We start from the raw sequence: 17,917 nt of genomic DNA, 5'->3' as shown, positions 1-17,917 counted from the left end.
AGCCCAATTGATAAAAAATATGGGAAATAACTTCGAACACTTGCTGTGACGGTATTTTAAAATGTTCTATGTATTCTTGATTTGAAAGTAAATATCGCAGATATCTATGAAACAGAAAATCTTTTACTACAAATTTTTTCACCTATTAGTCATTATTTGTCATGAGGAGAAAATCCCCAAGTTTATGCGTATAGGTTGAGAATCACCTGTACTCTCGCTCAGATGTAAGCCAAATCAGATAACGCAGTTAAGGTTCAATACCTATCATTGAACGCAGTAATGTAAGAGTCACACACTTCGTGATTGCGGGAGCAGTGTTAATGACACAGATATTAAGTTTTAAATCATATCTCTTTGGCTCTTTTAACCATTTAGGTTGACAATTAATAATCGTGATCTAAACCCAAATAATGTCATTTAACGATGTTACGGAAGATTTATGATTTTATAAATAATGAACTATTTTGATGTGATAAAGTATTAAAGAGGATTTACTAGAACCAAATTAGTGTTTAAACGATAAAAGCTCACTTACCTGCGGCAATGATGTGGAAGACACAGGGAACCCGTTGGTGGCCAATTCTGTTTGAAGCGTAACACAGTAGCGTGCCGTAATCCTGTTCGGTCATTGGCGTGTACGAAACCATGCTCGATGTGCCGCTTCTGGCGATGTGTGAAGCGGGTACGTCAACGGATTCGGCCGAATTATTAAAGGTCCAACGGAACTGAATTTCCGGCGGATTCGCCTCCACCTGACACGAAATCTGTGTCTTCTCCTGCTTTGCCACGCCGTAAATTCTCGTCTGATTCGGTTTACACGTCGGCGCGACTGCAACAGAGACACTGTGTACACACGCGTCCAATGCAAATACCACGAATATGCGGCGGCAAATCCATGCGGAATTTGCTTGCGGTTTACTAGACTTTGAATTTAAATGGAATTGTCTTGAGGTGTGGAATGATGGTGGACGTGATAGTTACTTTAGAAATAATTTAATTTGGTATTTCATAAAAAAATTATAGTTTAATAAATCTTTCTTATGGGACAGAAATGAATTAAAATATATAAATCTCAGTTTGGGTTAGAATATTATTCAGGTCTTTAAAGTATTCGTTTCCATTTATAACGAATTCACACGCCATTTGACCGTCATAAGTACTCTCCTTTGGTTTTATTTCGACAGTAGCAGAGAAACACGTTCCTACGGCCCATAAATAACGTATTACACGTATCTTCCGCTGTATACAGCATAATTTATGGATGTTTGTCCGGCCCGCTATCATAAATTCAAATCAAAGAAGAAAGATATAAAATGCGTCGGTATATTTTTCAAGGGAGAAACGACTTTTCTATATTATACTATTTGCTGCATATGAAACAGTTTAAAAACCTCCAATATATTTTTTTGCGATTTAACGGATTTATATTCAATTTTAGATTCATATGTTTATCGTGATAAAAATATATACATATCAAGAATTACTGGGAAGTCTGTAATCTTGAAAATAAAATATACAGACCTATTAAATTGGTCTAAGATAACAAGCATAGCTAAGATAATAGCAAATAAAATGAACTACGTTCAGGGGACATGCCGTTAGCGTCTTCAGGAGACAATACATTAAATTTAACAAGCTTCTCAACAAAAAAAGTTGCTAAAGCTTTGCTAAAGTCTGTAAATATCCTCGCCACTTATATCCGTCAGTATATAGATATAGACGCCATCTGAAAACAAATTCGTTTCTGCTAGCTCCGTGAAGGAACCAGTGCTGTTGATAAATAAGTGGAGGGTGAAGCTTATAGTTTAAGTAGTTGTAAATTACTTTGGAAACTATTGATGGAAGAGTCTATAGAAAGTTGATGATTGGAGTAATATAAGGATTTCTCCTCATTGTTAGGGAGAACATTGTTAAAAACGTCAGAACATAGATATAAGTCTCCTACAATTAAAAATGGAGAGTACTAAAAAGCGAAGTCACCCGTTTTTTAAAAATTAAGTTAATTGAAATCAATTCTCAAGAATTCAAATATATACGTCAACAGTTTTTACTGGTCATTCAGTGATAGATATGTAAAATGCAAAGAAAATAATTATTCACTGAATGCCAAAAAACCTATTAGCGATCTATAAGGGAACACATCAATTTTATGAACACACAACTCTAGCAGACTAAGATAAGAGTTTATCAATTCTTCACTCAATCCAATTCTTCTAATAATCTCAATAAAACTTACGCAAATGCAATCAAAAAGATTCTTCACCCGCATCCGTTCTAAACACTATAATATCATGTTTAGATAATCATAACCTTTCCAATATTTTCCAGAAAAATGATTGACGTAAATATAATTCTTTATGACCTACAAATACCGGGCTTAAACATCGACGGCATAAAAAAAGAACGAATTAGATTGATACTATTTTTAGTATTTTTATATTTTTTTTTTTTATTAATATTGCTTTGTATCACTGAAACACATTAAGCTCCATACAAAAATTTCACAATTTCTAATCGCATAAAATTTATCGTAAAGAGCGTTATAATCACATAGCTGTTGCTGTTGCTTATTGCACTGGAAATCAAGAAAAAGTTCAAGTATCAACAACTTAAATTAGTTAACGGCAGTAATGTTGTATTTATCGGAATAGAAATTATACTGATTGAAAACTCTACTCTTAATATGTTTAGTACATACAAACAATCCCACCTGAGGCAAATGCTAAATGAATTGAGTAGCCTAGTAACTGCCACTGCTGGTCCCAACCTCGGATAAGGAAGGAGCGTTCCCAGGTCTGGTTAATTTGGGAAAATAATAATTTAGCTCACACAATTAGTACACGAGTCCGGCGAGAAAAACGCTATCAGAATGACAGAAGAACATACTTAGAATCGCTATAGGGAACATCATGTTGTAAACAAGAAAGTATCTTTATGCATAGTAGTCTCACAAAAGAAAAGAGAATATTGATGATCAGTAAAATTTTTATAACCAATTGCAAATAATCGCCGACAAGATCAGAACACAGGTTAGAATTGTGATCATGGGAACGCCAGAATACGAAATGCACCGTTAGAAGGTACAACCCAAACATTTAACGAAAAAACGGTTAATGAAAATTTGAGGAGATTTGCTAAAAATGTTCTGCACAGTAAACAAAATGAGTGGCAAAATACTCGACGTGAGAACACAAAATAATACTTTGCAAAATGAAAATAAACGGGGAATACATGAACTCTATACTGACTTCTGAAAGATGAAGAGATATATGAAAATAGATTAACAGAAAAAATAAAGCAGAGTTCAATCAATACGGAAGACAGCGTGGATGTACAATGAAAACCCCTAATAGCAGGTATCACAAACGCAGCTAATCAAATGCTAAGAATAAGACAAGTGAATCTCATTAAACAAATGAAATACCATGGTTCACCTCCAATAAAACATTTATGTGAACAAAAGAAAGAAGCATACATCAAATACCTTCGGAACAAGAACCAAGAAAACTGGACTCTATACAAAAAAAAACGAACCAAAGTTGAGAACAAGTCATAAAACAAATGGAGAGGGCTGTGTATGGAAACTAGATGAAAATATGGGGAATGCTAAGAAATAACATGGAAATAAAGGACACCATGCCGACACTATTACAGACTGCTGATTGAGAAAGATGAAGAACAACTGATTTAAACTGATTTGATATTCTCCACAATGGTTAAGAATTAAGAAATGAAATTTATTAAGGTTATAAAGGAACGTTTGAGATTAGGTTACACCAAATTCTAAGTGCGCAGGGTAATAACAGATTTGAAATTTGTTACAAAGGTGATTAAAGCAAAAAAACGGTTGGGAATTAAGAAATGAAACTTATTGAGGTTTATAAAGTAACGTTTAGGTTAATCCAAATTATAAGTTCCCAGGGTGTCCACTGAACTTAATACAAAATTTAAAAAATCGCCGACTTAATCTGATGTTTGTTCAAAATGTTAGAGTTTTTAAAGTTATAAAGCAACGTTCGTGCTTAGGTTATACCAAACCATAAGCTCTCAGGTTGATCACATTATTGCGAACATTTCTGACTGTAGTACCTAAAGATATGATCTATGGTAACGATTTTTAACATTTTCAAAAATATATGTCTATTACCACTAAACTAAGCGACATAGAATTTTTTTCTTATTTTTACCAGAACAGATATGGGTTGGTCTCTCACCCGGTACCCGCTTGACGTTGAATTTCGGGAAAACCTTTGTATTAAGTTCAACTATTGGATCACTCGCCAATGTATTAGGAAACAAAGAAACCTTCCTCTATATGTGGAGTGAATGCTTCAAAACGGGAGAGTATTCATATTCCCAGATATGACAACAATAAGAAAAGACAAAAAAAACAAAGTAAAGAAACTAACATAAGTCTACCTACATGTTAAATAACAGAAAAAGAATAGGAGAGAACAAGAAAGAAAGAAAATCAGATCAAGCGAAAAATGATTGGAAAAGAGCAAATAATGCTGTCAGCTTAAGAGGGAAAAGAAAAAGATGACATCAAAAATCACTCTCAGATAACTGTAGAGACAACAGGTGATTTCTTAGCGAAGCTTTGAATACGGAAAAGCTACGAGCATTAACACCTCTGTCGGTAAATTATTCCACAGAGTTATAGCTTGTACAGTGAATGATCTGTGATATATTTGAGTGCGATGACCGGGAAACATGAGTGAGACATCAGACTGTGCTCTAGTAGGAAGACCGCGAGATGCCATGAAGTGAAATGCAGTTAGATAACCAGGTAAATTGGAGATTGAGAGGAAAGTATCTTCTATAAGGTAGTTAATATGCGAAATAATCTACCCCTCTCACCGATAAGGATCTCGAGATGATTACGATATAGTGTAACATGGTCATACTTTCTCAGGTCGAAAATAAAACGCAGACAATTATTTTGTAATCTCTCTAATTTGTAACGGAGACTAATCGAGAGGTTTGGGTACTCGGCATCGGCATAGTCCAAATGGGGGAGAATTAAAGAGTAACAGAGGTTGCGACGAACAATAGGTGGAAGAAAACAACCAAGTTTGCGTAGGGAATAGAAACAGAAATAAACATCACAATGCAGAATCCATCATCACCCCCAAATTTTTAACTGTTTGAGAGAATTGTATGATGTTACTATCGAGTGTCAGATGAGTATTATTGATGGAGTAAAATTTTGTTAGCAAAGGTCTTGACCCGAAAGCAATAGTTTGAGTCTTTGCTATATTCAAACTCAAGCCATGGCATCTAGACCAGTCTAGAACACTAGCAAGGTCCCTATTAAGCCGCATTACCGCTGCTGGAAGTTCATCCACAGCTGCAGATGTATAAATTTGGAGGTCGTCTGCATATAGATGAGTGTTGCACTTAATTATCTTAGTAATGCAATTTATGAAGACGGAGAAGAGAAGTGGACCCAAAACACTGCCCTTAGGCATACCGAAATGGCTTGTAAATACAAACGAGGAAGATGAGGAGTCACGTACACACAAGGAACGATTAGAAAGGTATGATTGAAACCAAGCGGCGAAAAACTAAACCTAAAACTAAACGTTATAATGGGGTTCTGAGAATGAAATGAAATACAAATCGACATATTATGTATTGTTCAAAATAATGACAGTTGAATTTTTGCACGATTAAAGATTGTTTATACATTTTGTATGCGCAAAAAATAAAAATGCGAACTTAAATATTTGACGGTTAATCGGGTTACTTTATCATCAACGTTTGATCAAAAACAAATAAAAAAATTCATTTTGAGATTACAATTAGTTACATACTAATATTTTGATTTTTGATTATCTTCGTAGCTTTATAAATGTGCGATTATGAGACTTATTCATCATCAAAAAAAAGGAAACATGGTAGGTTATAAATGTTTTGGATCGTAATGTTTCCATTTGTATATGTCATAAACAACAATGTCGTTATCGGTGGTTGTCGACACAACGTTTTTTTTTTGTTCTGGGGTTGATTTTTTTCAGTGGCATCGGGGACGGATGGCTTTCAATGCGAGGAAAAATGAAATTACGATACCGTTTTGACGTGACGTTAAAACCCTGAATATCTAATAAACGTTCTGATGCTGCGGCCAAAAGTTTTTTAATCAACGGCCACTTCATTTTCTATTCGACCTGAAACTTTTATTTACACCGCATTTCTATTTTGTTTGTGGTGGAATCAAAATGTCAGTTTCATGCGCAGCGCGCATATTAATTTTCAAATATTCCCTACAGAATACATGTTCGTTCATTTTTATTACATTTCATCCGCGCTTATTTTTACTTCTATTTTGTTTATGTTGGTTCTAAAATATTCTTGAAATAAAATTGATTTAAAAACTAAATCCTATCTTAAACATCGTTATAATAAAATGTTTCTTATGAACATGAAACTGTGTGGTACTAATTATACTTGGTTACTACTTAGCTATGTTGTTAACGTTCGGTAGCGCTTGTTCTGCATCTCAAACACGTAATAAAGACCACGTAAGCAGCTAAATGATGTATATGCATTCACCGCAATATACACAACTAACAAACATAGCTTGCCCATTAAACTAATATTAGTTCACTTCGGTGTAATTTACGTACGCATCATGACAAGTCACTTGATGTAATTACCAAGATATCGTGTTAACCATGTTAAACTTAATTATTCATCGATTTTTTATGCACTATGGATTTAAGCTGATGAGAAAGTAGGGAATCGGTTTTTGTAAGGATTTGAAAAAGGTGGTGCGACCAACTATCGTGAAATGAAGGTATTAAATTTGGTCGTAAAAGTTCTACGGCAGATAGATTGGGATCAGATAAAAGTAAATGGTCGATTCAACGTTAAAGATGGTAACTGTAAAACGTGGTCATGAAACGAAACGGTTAAAGAAACGATGACCTAGTCATAAAGAATAAAGTACAAGTTTTGAGATGTTCAAAAATAATTAGGTAATAAACTACAGAAATGCTTGAACTGAAAAATATATAAGTATTTATAGATAGCAGAAATATGTAGTAACTGAATGAATGTTGATAAAAATAATTAAATAACTCAAATATGAGGCTATGTTAAAGACTACTTACACATCACGTTGAGATAAAAGGGTCGACTTTCGCCATCTCCTTCCGTGTTGTATCCCACGCAAGTGTAATTTCCGGCTGTGGATCTTGAAACCGTTTGCAAAACGAGACTCTGGTTGCTTATAATGATGCCGGAGGCGACGTTGTGGTTTAGCATTTTACCCTGCCGAAACACGAAATCACGAGTGTTTCATTTGCTTTCGTTTTAATGCAAAATTAGCACGCAGTCTACTGCTCATTTCAAAAGTAAATTAAGAACGTCACTTGATAATATCCCTCCACCAAATTAGCATTAAAATGAAAGTGTTTCGTAAATCTTAGAGTTTTTTAACCAATTTGTTGGGGAGATAACATTTTACAATCAATTTACACTTTTATTATTTTGTTAAGTTGAGTTATACAGAAACGAAAAGTCCTAAAATTTCCATTTTGTAATAAAATTAAGTACTTACGTTATGTCTCCATTCGACTTTATAGGCGTTGGGGTGTGCGTTTACGATGCAGTCGAAGTAGACGTCGGTACCTTCCCGGATTGCGTCAGGATTAAGGGAGGTGCCGAGGATTATTTGTGCCTCGGGGGTATCTGCAACACCGGTGGTAATTAGTCGCGGATACCTTCTCGTCGGCAGGAAATTGTCGTTTAGTTTCCAGGCGTATTCCCAGAATCCCATGTTATAACAGCAGCAGCGGTATCAAACTACCTTAATTTGTAAATCACTAACTGGTATAAACGTTAGTACCAACAAACTTTTAGACCCAACAATTTTAAAATATTTATTGTTAGTAGAACTTAAAAGAAAGTCTACAGAATCGATTAAATGATTTAATCATCGGGATTCGTCAAATTTTCGTTTACTACCTGTGATCAAATATAGCATTGATTAACAATGAGATTGATTGGGTTTTAAAATTTATGTAATGTTAACGTCATCATATTTTCCGTCCTTGTTTGCACTAATACGAAAAGAGAATTTTCTCAACTTCTTTCTACCTGAACGTGAACTGCTGAGTGATGTTGAATAGAGCAATTATGATTATACACATAAATGCTTTAATTTCACGGGAAAGTCTGGTTTACAATTTGATTTACGGGCAACTATTTCTGCTTTTGATACGTTTGCACAGTTTGTAATGAAGAGGATATAAACCTTTTTGTTACTGAAACAGTTTTTGAAATGAGAATAAGTCAGCTGTTGTTTAGTTGAAAAAAAGTTTATTTACAAAATGTAAAAAAGGAAATAACACACTCCTCATGGATTAATTATGTTTACTCAAACATGTTTAATCGACGTTTCGGGCTATTATAAGCCCATCATCAGGATTTTAATATAAATCTAAAAGAACAATTACAATTTTAAGGAAAACACAACGACAAAACATTTAAAAATAATACATTTAAAATTTTTGTTAAATTCTACACTTATAATCAGAATATATAAATTCAAAGACAGTTGTTGAAAAAACAATGGGAGAGCTGATAATTGCCATCTATAATTATTTTAATTGTTATTTTCATAAGGATTAGTCTATTATCATGTGGTTCTCAACTTCTCACTTGCGTGACTAAAATGGCTCTTACGACAAACCAGTTTTATTACTGGTATGAATTTCTTTATAAGAATCCAAAATAAATTTAAATCCAATTTTCAATACTAATTATGATGCCTTGTCATTTATGAATTACTTATTTGTTTCAATATAATCTAAATATCAAGATTATCAACTATTCCCGCGTATATTTTACCTGTATTGCCTGTGTCTGATTTGAAGTTGACCACGTTATTAATATTTTTAGTAATGTGAATAGCTTCTAAGGTTTTCCTATTGAAACTATTCTTACTCGTGGTCAGTGTTGTTAAATACCCGGGTATTTATTTTCAAGGGTAAATATCCTGGATATATACCCGGGGGTATTTACCCAAGATGGGTATTTTGAGGTATTTATAAATTTAATTTAAATTGAGTTGATGGCAGTTTTGCAAGCAAAATCAAGAATGCAGAGTCGCTTATCGACATACCAAACTTATTTATAACATCTACAAGAATGCTACAATGACGGTAAAATTGCATGAAAGTACTGAAGAGAGTAAAAGTAGTAAAGTACTGATTGTGAGTAAAACAAGGCGGGACACTGTTGAACTCAAATTGTTCATCACAGTCCTCAGAGTGCATTTAAACAACTGGATTGGATCCAAAAAGGCATAAACATTGATTGCAAATGCTTAAATAATTTGCGCTACGCGGACGATATAGTTCTTATATCAGATAGCCTTCGAGAGATTAAAGTAATGATGAACGACTTAAAGGAGGTGTGTGCAAGAGTCGTGCTAAATATCAACAAGGAGAAATCAATCAAATAATGAGATTGAGAGGGTTCACAGCTATGTATATCTTGGCTATGAGGTTCGTGTATCGAGAGATAATCACCCAAGCGAACTAAACATAAGAATCTTAGAGACATGTTCAAGAGAAAAGGCCAAGAAAGGCTTTCAATCAATGCGTGTTTCCGGTTATGACATAAGGCTCCGAAACTTTAACATTAACGGTAACCACTGCCAGGAGGATCCAAGTAGCGCAAAGACAGATGGAGAGGTCGATCCTGGGTCTAACTCTGAGGGACTACATACGAAATGAAGACCTATGAAGAAGAACTGGCGTAAATGATGTGGTCAACATTGTGGTAAAGCTTAAGTGGAACTGGACGGGTCATGTCGTGCGAATGAAGAATGAGCAGTGGACAAAACGGTTGCTTGAGTGAAGACCGCAAGCGAACAGACGAAGTAGACGTCAAAAGAATGACCAACAATTGGATTCAAATAGCTCAGAATAGGAAAGGTCTATGTCCAACAATGGACGCAGAGAGCTGCTTGCTGATAATAATCATAATAACTTGATCTAATCTAAATTACGGCAGATTCGTCTTTGATTGTTGACAATTCCTCGTCTTCCTCTTCATTTTTATTGGAATCGATATATTTTTACTGGTATCACTTTTATACCCACTGTTTGGGTATTTACCCTGGGCCGGGGTAAATACCCGGATAAATACCCATTTTAGAAATACCTACCCGCCGCGTATTTACCCAGCGCCCATCACTGCTCGTGGTGATAACTTTAGGATTTTCAAAATCAAAGTCGTGTTGATTTTTCATAGCGCTTGTCAATTATTTTGAATTGTCGCACATCGTTTCTATGTTGACTTATGCGCTTCTGAAGATGCTGCTTAGACTCCTCTATGTATGATTTATCACAATTCTTGCAATTGATTCCGTATACCGTGTTTATTTTATCTATAGTCTTTATTTTGTCTTTCATATTGGTGAGCAAGTTTTCAATTTTATTGTTGTTATAAGGAGCGAATTTCAATTCTGTAAACTCATGTTTTCTAAAAATAGATGTTACTTTATTGGTTATATTATTTCAACAAAATCAAGCACATACCCGGTGTGCTTGATTTTGTTGAAATTAAGTTTGTTAGGTGTGCTTTCATTAGATTTTTTACCTGTTTCTATTGAGTTTCCATTATTACTATGTTTACTGATATAACTGGTCAACAAATATTGTGTTAGACCTCCTACTTTGTCTCTATTTCTATTACGTAGATTATATCTCTGGTTCAGAGGTGGTGATTTTGCCTCTGTTATGTTGTTACTTGTATTTACAGAATGATCAACATTCTGAATAGAAAGTTTTGTATTTATACTGTACCACATTTTATTGATTAAGGTTCTGGGATAAGCATTTTCCAAAAGAATTTCATATATCACTGGTTTTCTTTCATTCCTGAATGGTTTATCAGTCAATGCAATAGCTCCATGTATTAAATTATTCGTTGTGTTTAGGATTTGAGTCTTAGAGTGGTTACTGTAGTAATGCAAGGTTCTATTGTATATATGGTCTAGTATTATTTTCAAATTTAAATATGGTATTTGCTCTACTTTTGTCAATTCAACTGTAAATTTTATTCTAGTATTATATTCATTAAATAATTGTAGTAACGGTTCATATTGTTGCTCTAATTTCATTATTAAAAACATAAGTGGAAATGTAAGTGGAGTAGCATATGGGTAACACTTTTTCCATCACTATTATTTAGTTCAATTCTATGCCAAGAGAAGATCTTATATACAAAAGTTTTTGGGAATTTATCTGTATACATCTGTAGTAACTACTGCGACCTAGTGCATATTAATGACATGATTTTGAGTTGATAAAAACTAACCTGCATTTCAATAACAATGAAAGCTCAGTAACAGCTAAAATAATATAACCTCATGAAGCTTCACAAATGGGGCTTCTTGTTATTCATGGTTAGCGAAAAACAGGGGTTTTCTTATACGAAGTTTTTTACTTCAAAGGTTCCAATAATATTTTAGTAAATGTAATAATGATGAACCTGTGTTACTAGAAAATCTCGCGGTATCAAAAAAATAGTTTCAAGAAAAATGAAAATTGAAAGGAACTTTTAATAAAAACAGGTTTCGAATGCAGCTCGACGAAATCTGAACGACAAAAGAAAACATTTATTTGAAAAAGAAGACTTTTATATAAAACAAACAGGAACGCGAAATAATATTTAAAATTTAAATACAAATTTTCAAGAAAAACTATAAATTTTTAACAACCTCGCTTAGAAGCACGTGCCAATATTTGTATACATGGCTCGACAAAAGATCTTTATGTTGGGCACAATAAGCAGAAATAGAATTCGACACAAACGTTGTAAATTTCAGTTTATTTTCTTGGAAAGACGACAATGAAAAGTTTCTAAAGTCAAATGATTCAATAAAAAAATTGAATTAATATTCCACTATTTTCCAATGAATTTTCATTTAGTTGACACAGTTATCAATGTTTCTTTTTGGTTGCTTTTTATTTGTTGTACAAGCACACAAGAAAAGACAATGTTTACCAATCATAGATTCCTTCAACAAAATAAAGCGCAGCTATATTATGCTGGGATAGAGCTATCGTTAGATGAATCGATGGTGTTATGACGAAGCAGACTGCTATTCAGGTCATCAAAAGTAAAAAAAAACACCAATGTAGGTTAAAGCAGTATGTTCTGACCTCGCAAAAGTGGTGCAAAAATTTGCAGTTTATACTGTTGAGTCACACTCTTTAGATGACTATGTGGGCAAAGCTAAATTAAGAAAGAGCAAGTCTACTGTGAGATATGCTCATGGAGTAATGGTAGTGTGGAAAATTTAGAATGAATTAAACGAAGCCAGGGGAATCCCTGGTTGCGTGGAACACATCGGCGCAGCGACAACCGATAAGCAGTACCACTCGAACCAGCGAGGTGAAATGTTCGAAGCGCATCGCACCCCTATTATATTATATTATGTTTTATTTTCTGTTATTTCTATCTAAAGTTACTTATTGTGTTTAAAAGAGTAAATAAGTAAGCTTTTTATGAACCGTGGTGCGTTTTATTAAAACTATTTCCACAGGTAGGAAAAGGGCGTGATAAATTGTCATCAAAGATCTCGGCTAAGGAAAACGCACAGATACGATGTATGATTGCAAAGAGTGTTCCGATACTCTAGGCTAGTAGACAATTAGCTACAATTAGCAATGGTAATTGTATTAACATAACTGTAGTAGAATTAGAAGAGGTAGTTCAGCAGTATCTGCAATTTTATTAAATAAAGAAAGTCTGAGCAATGCAAACCTTACTATTCTTACTTGTCATTGCGTACCATAAGATTCATTGGTAACAGCAAACATACTGATGATGATATGGACAGGTGACAATGAAAATGAACTTCGGAACTATTGTCGCCATTCAAACCACCACTGGCTTCAACGTTTTGATTTGAAAAGAGTTTAATTGAGATTAAATAAAACCATTAGTCGAAATCCCAAAAACTTTCGGTCGTTTTGTGTCGTCTTTTAAATCTACCATCACATCAACTCATTCATGGCTTTTTCAGTCATCTCAATAACGGAAGAGATGAAAAATAAAAGGATACAAGCATTTTCTTCTCAGTATTTGATTTTTTTTATGGGTTTGCAAAAGCTCACATCACATTTAATTAGTTCCTATTTGTTAAATTGTGTGCTTTTCACCACTGAGTATAGAAGCTTATAAAGATAGAAAAAATAAAGAAGATTCTGCTGCAATTAAGGACGGTGTAATGAAACATTCAAGAATTTGTGATAACATTGCCGCCTGAAATAGTATTTCTTAATTTTGTGTTAAAACTTTTTTGTTGTAACTATTATAAAGATTACGTTGTAATGCAATGATCTTTGAAAATCTCTTGTTGGCTTTAACCACACCCAATCTCATCTCCACCATCGTAAACCGCATCAACAGCGATATGAAAGTGGCTCACGTTGCCCTTTTTGTCGGTGTACTTTCTTGACGCGTTTATATCTCATATAACAAATGGGGTTAGGATACGATGGGGTATCGAGTAAATGATCCACCATAGAAGCTAAAAATATATCCTGTGGGAATACAGAGCAGGATTTCGATTTCGAATGAAAAATATTTGATTTATATTTATTTGGTTTCTTAATTTATAATTTGTTGTATTAAGCTTTTATGTTATATTTAATAAGAATTTGGTTTATCATATAATGTATGATATTTGGAGAACAGATGTTTCGGACACTTGGTCAGTCACAGTAATTACGTTACACTGCGTTACGTTTCTAGGCCTCTACAAATTAATTCCCCCATCCGTCTACCCCTAATTAACCCATAACTCAATGGCCACGTAATTACGAGAGATGAACAAAATTCGCGACAACAAAGAGAACGAAATTTAATTTGAGAAAAAGGGTCGGTCCGGACGACGCGACGGTAGTATTTAAAAAAACCCGGTCCTGTACAATCCCTTTCGCTTCACTCTTATATTTTGTATGAATTTTAAGGGCGGTCCCCGGGCTAGATTTTATCGCATTGACCGTAAACTTGAATCGATAAAATATATAAAACGGCTAATGGTTCCATAAGAGCTTGGGGACGTTACGGTTTTACGTTGCCGCCCGAGGAGGAGAAGTAAGCAAAAGAACGAAACGACCGTTTCTCAGCTCACGGGAAATTGCGAAAACGTGAACAAACTTCCTTTGATAATTGACGTTGATACTCATAGAAGACTCTTTATACTTTGAATTAATTTTGTGGATTTTATTAATAACACTATATTCCCTATACTCTATTAAATTTTAATACACCCCAGCTTCAACCTAAAATTGAAAATAAATTCAATTACCTTTAAATCAATATTATATAATTTTCTTTCACCTGTTTCAATTGAAATATAATAAAAATTTGTAAATTTTTGGTTGTGAGCAATCAGCAACACATTTTCCATATTGCGACCTCGTTATTATTTTTACAAGGCGTCGTAACAATAAAATTTTATTTTTTTTTATGGTTCCCTGCACTGACGTATATTTCCAGATGCGCGCGAGCCATTTGCAAAACGGTAAATATCATATAAAAAACTCGTAAACCCGAGACTCTGAACGTCATAACGTATAAATATACAACGGGTCCATTTTATTTCCGACGACGACCTCATGAAGTGTGTCCCTAGAGTGACGAACTGGCAATGGGAGAAAGCTCTTCGGCAACTCAGACAGGTCGTATAATGGAAAAGAAAAGAATATAACCGTGTTATTGTACTCCTGTCTTAGCCCCAAGCAAGATTTTGTATTAAAACAAAAAAAAATCAAAAAGAAAATGTTTGTAAAGATTTTCCTTTTTCCAAAAGTGAAAATAACTTCTACTTCCAACGATTTCATAGAAATACTTTTAAACTGAACGTAATTACTTTAATTCCAGTTTATTGTAACGAATGAAACTGCGGTGTGTTTTTAACTTGAACATTTACTTTTCTCTATTTACTTTGAAGTCGACCGAACAAAGAAGTAACAATCTTATTAGAGCTTCCTACGACTACGTTGTATTCCCATTGTCAACTAATCTTAACCGTCTTTTCTTTCTATACATGGTGATATTACGTTTCTTATAGCACTTCGACTTATAGTGTTTGTAAACTAATTGATTTTTATTACTTTGGATATTAATTGATTATTAAGAATTGTTAGTTCAAATTTTCTAACAGGGCAAGTTAATGTGTAAAATGACGATTTTTGTTACTAAAGTTGATCATAACTAAAAAAGTAGAGGATATGGAGGAAAATATTTTAGAAATAAATTATTGATAATAGATCAAACAGACATAATAATCCATAACCAGGTTTAACTTAGTTAACATATTTTAGTTAGAAATTCCCAAAAGAAGAAAATAAAAGATTTTCGTTATTGAAGTCCATTAAGGCGATAGAAACATTTTTTTTGTAATAAATTGTTTATAATGAACCAAAAGGACATAACTAAACGCGATGGAGAAAAATATTTTATTATATAAGGAGAATGATGGTAGTGTTCTTGTGGCTATATGAAGAAGCGTTTCAGATTTGTGGCTCTTCGTCTATGTTGGTGATAAACGAGCTCTTGTGCTGTGTCTATCTTCCCCCCAGTGATATGGTTTCTTTTACTATGTTGACTAATGATGCTCGTTCAACGGAATTTCTGTTAACGTTTTCTTATTGTAACCTTGTACAGTATAATAACATTGTTAACTGCAATAGTAGAACGTTCGATTTAATTTTGTGTAATATGGGTACGGTATGTTTTGTGCGTTCTTGCGATGACCCGTTTGTTGGCATCGATGTCCATCATCCTGCCTTGGAGTTTCATTATCAACAGCTTTTGCCGGTTAGTCTTTGTACCAATTAAATATTTAGTCGAGCAAACTTCAATAGTATTAAAAATGCTTTGCTGAACGTAGACTGTACTTACTGTATTTACTGGGATGTAATATTTAAAAATCGTTATGTTAATCAATATGTTAACGAATTTTGTGACCATGTTAATCGTATTATTTTTGATAATGCACCACGTGTTGCTGCCAGTAAATACCGTTATACCAGTTGATATTCATCCTCTACAATCAAAACCATTAAGGAAAAATTAAAAATCCATAAGAAATATAAATATAAGTTTAAAGCGAAGCGAAAACATTGACTGGCAGTTGCACTAAATCGAAAAGTAGTAAACCAAAATGTGTACGTTGTGGGGAAACAAATTTAGCTAGTTATGTTGTTTTAGAGTTACAAACACCAATGAAATGCAGAAGTACAACACTGTAAATGACAAAAAGAATTAACAAATTTAATCTATATCGTATAAGTAACTCAAGAAACTTACCACAATCGAGAGAATTGTAACCTTGACCAACAAGAAACGTCAATCTCCATACTGGATAAAAGGCTACAAGTCCAACACCATAAATAGTTCAAATAGGTGACTTTAATGCATAAAACATTTACTGTGGTTCTCGACAAGCTGTGACCAAAGGAAGAGAACTCCTAATGCTGATAAACGAATTTGATCGTAATTGTAGGAAAATCTTTTTCATGAATCAAGGTTTTCAGATATATATTATATATTTTCAGATCGCTGGGCTAATAAGAATTTCAGGAAAATTTAAAAGTCAAGAGGATTTTAAGGTACTGTTATTAATGTATCTTATCAAACTAAACAAATTTTTGAACTAAAATGAGTGATTAATCTTGACACAGAACCATACCTATCAGATTTTTTCCATAATACGTGTAATTATGCAGAACTCTAATAGGTGTAGATACATTCGCAACGAAAGTTGTACATTTAAAGCTGTAAACAGATCTGTCAACAGACGCATTTCAGTATCACTTGAGATGCGTAAATTTGCTGGAAAGCTACTTTTAAAAGTATTCTAGGCGACCGATAATAATAGAGATACTCATTTGATGCATAAGTATGTATGTAATATTAAGAACGACTGTTTTGTAGAAAAGAATTTGAATTGGCTGCTATGGATGATTGGAGATGTTTATTTGAAGCAAATCACTAAATACACTGGACCTATTGTATTATTCATAGAGAAACAGATGTTATAGTGTGTGACGAGTGATGACTGTGGTAAATTTGTTCATCATTTTCTTAAAGAATGATACAAATAGATAATATTATCAAGTGATCTTATGACAATAGTTTGAAAGTAAAATTTAAGGGCATGGATTTTAGAGATTTTGAATTTCAATAAAAGATGAATATCCCAACGATCCCAAAGATGAATATCCTTTCAAACGATACGGCTCAGTGGAGTTTAATACCATTTTCGACGTCGTATTTGAGGAAATGTGCAGTGATTTGTAGGCTTATCCATCACATTTATTATTAAATTAATGTTACTAACGTAAAATAAGTTAATAATGAAATTACACGAATTTTATTTGTTTTTATGTCTTACAAATAGCCATCCTAGCTGGTATCGCGGCTAGATAAAGTTTGAAAAACATTGTATTAACTCAAGAACATTACATGGAAGCACTTTTCTTATTTAAACATACAAAAAAATAAGTCAAGTAAGTAATAAGTCAAGTGGTATACAGCCCCTGTCCAAATTATAGATGCACTATAGATTTAATGTAAAACCTTTAGTAGAGTTTAATAAAATTGGGTTTTCGGGAAGCGCCATCTTGCATAAATATTAATAAATATATAATATTAATAATAAATATTAAATTCTCTTCAGAATATGTAGTAAATACAGAATTAAAAAAAATAGTATTGTCCATACTTTCACCAAGGACAAGCTTTAAACATGAAATACAAAAAAAAAATAGTTGGTGCGTCTAACAGCTTCTCCATTGACTGTATGTAGCCAAACTATATTATTGAAGTACTTTTTAACATTTTGAGTTCTGCCTTTCAAACAATTTTAAAATCACTATTT

General features: G+C 33.5%; 1 protein-coding gene across 1 annotated transcript in view; it reads right to left on the bottom strand.

Annotated features, from left to right (window-relative positions):
* LOC111418754 (neural cell adhesion molecule 2-like) overlaps positions 1-17,917 on the bottom strand; it is a 455,796-nt gene that overhangs the window by 25,395 nt on the left and 412,484 nt on the right. The window contains exons 8-10 of the mRNA XM_023051417.2: positions 7,565-7,695; positions 7,116-7,275; positions 536-829 (exon numbers count right to left, since the gene is read on the bottom strand). Of these exons, the coding sequence (XP_022907185.1) occupies positions 536-829; positions 7,116-7,275; positions 7,565-7,695 (585 nt within the window). The remainder of the gene's footprint in view (positions 1-535; positions 830-7,115; positions 7,276-7,564; positions 7,696-17,917) is intronic.

The sequence above is a fragment of the Onthophagus taurus genome, chromosome 7 (assembly GCF_036711975.1).
Source record: "Onthophagus taurus isolate NC chromosome 7, IU_Otau_3.0, whole genome shotgun sequence".
In the NCBI taxonomy this organism is placed as follows: domain Eukaryota; kingdom Metazoa; phylum Arthropoda; class Insecta; order Coleoptera; family Scarabaeidae; genus Onthophagus; species Onthophagus taurus.
This window is presented reverse-complemented; position numbering and strand designations above follow the sequence as displayed.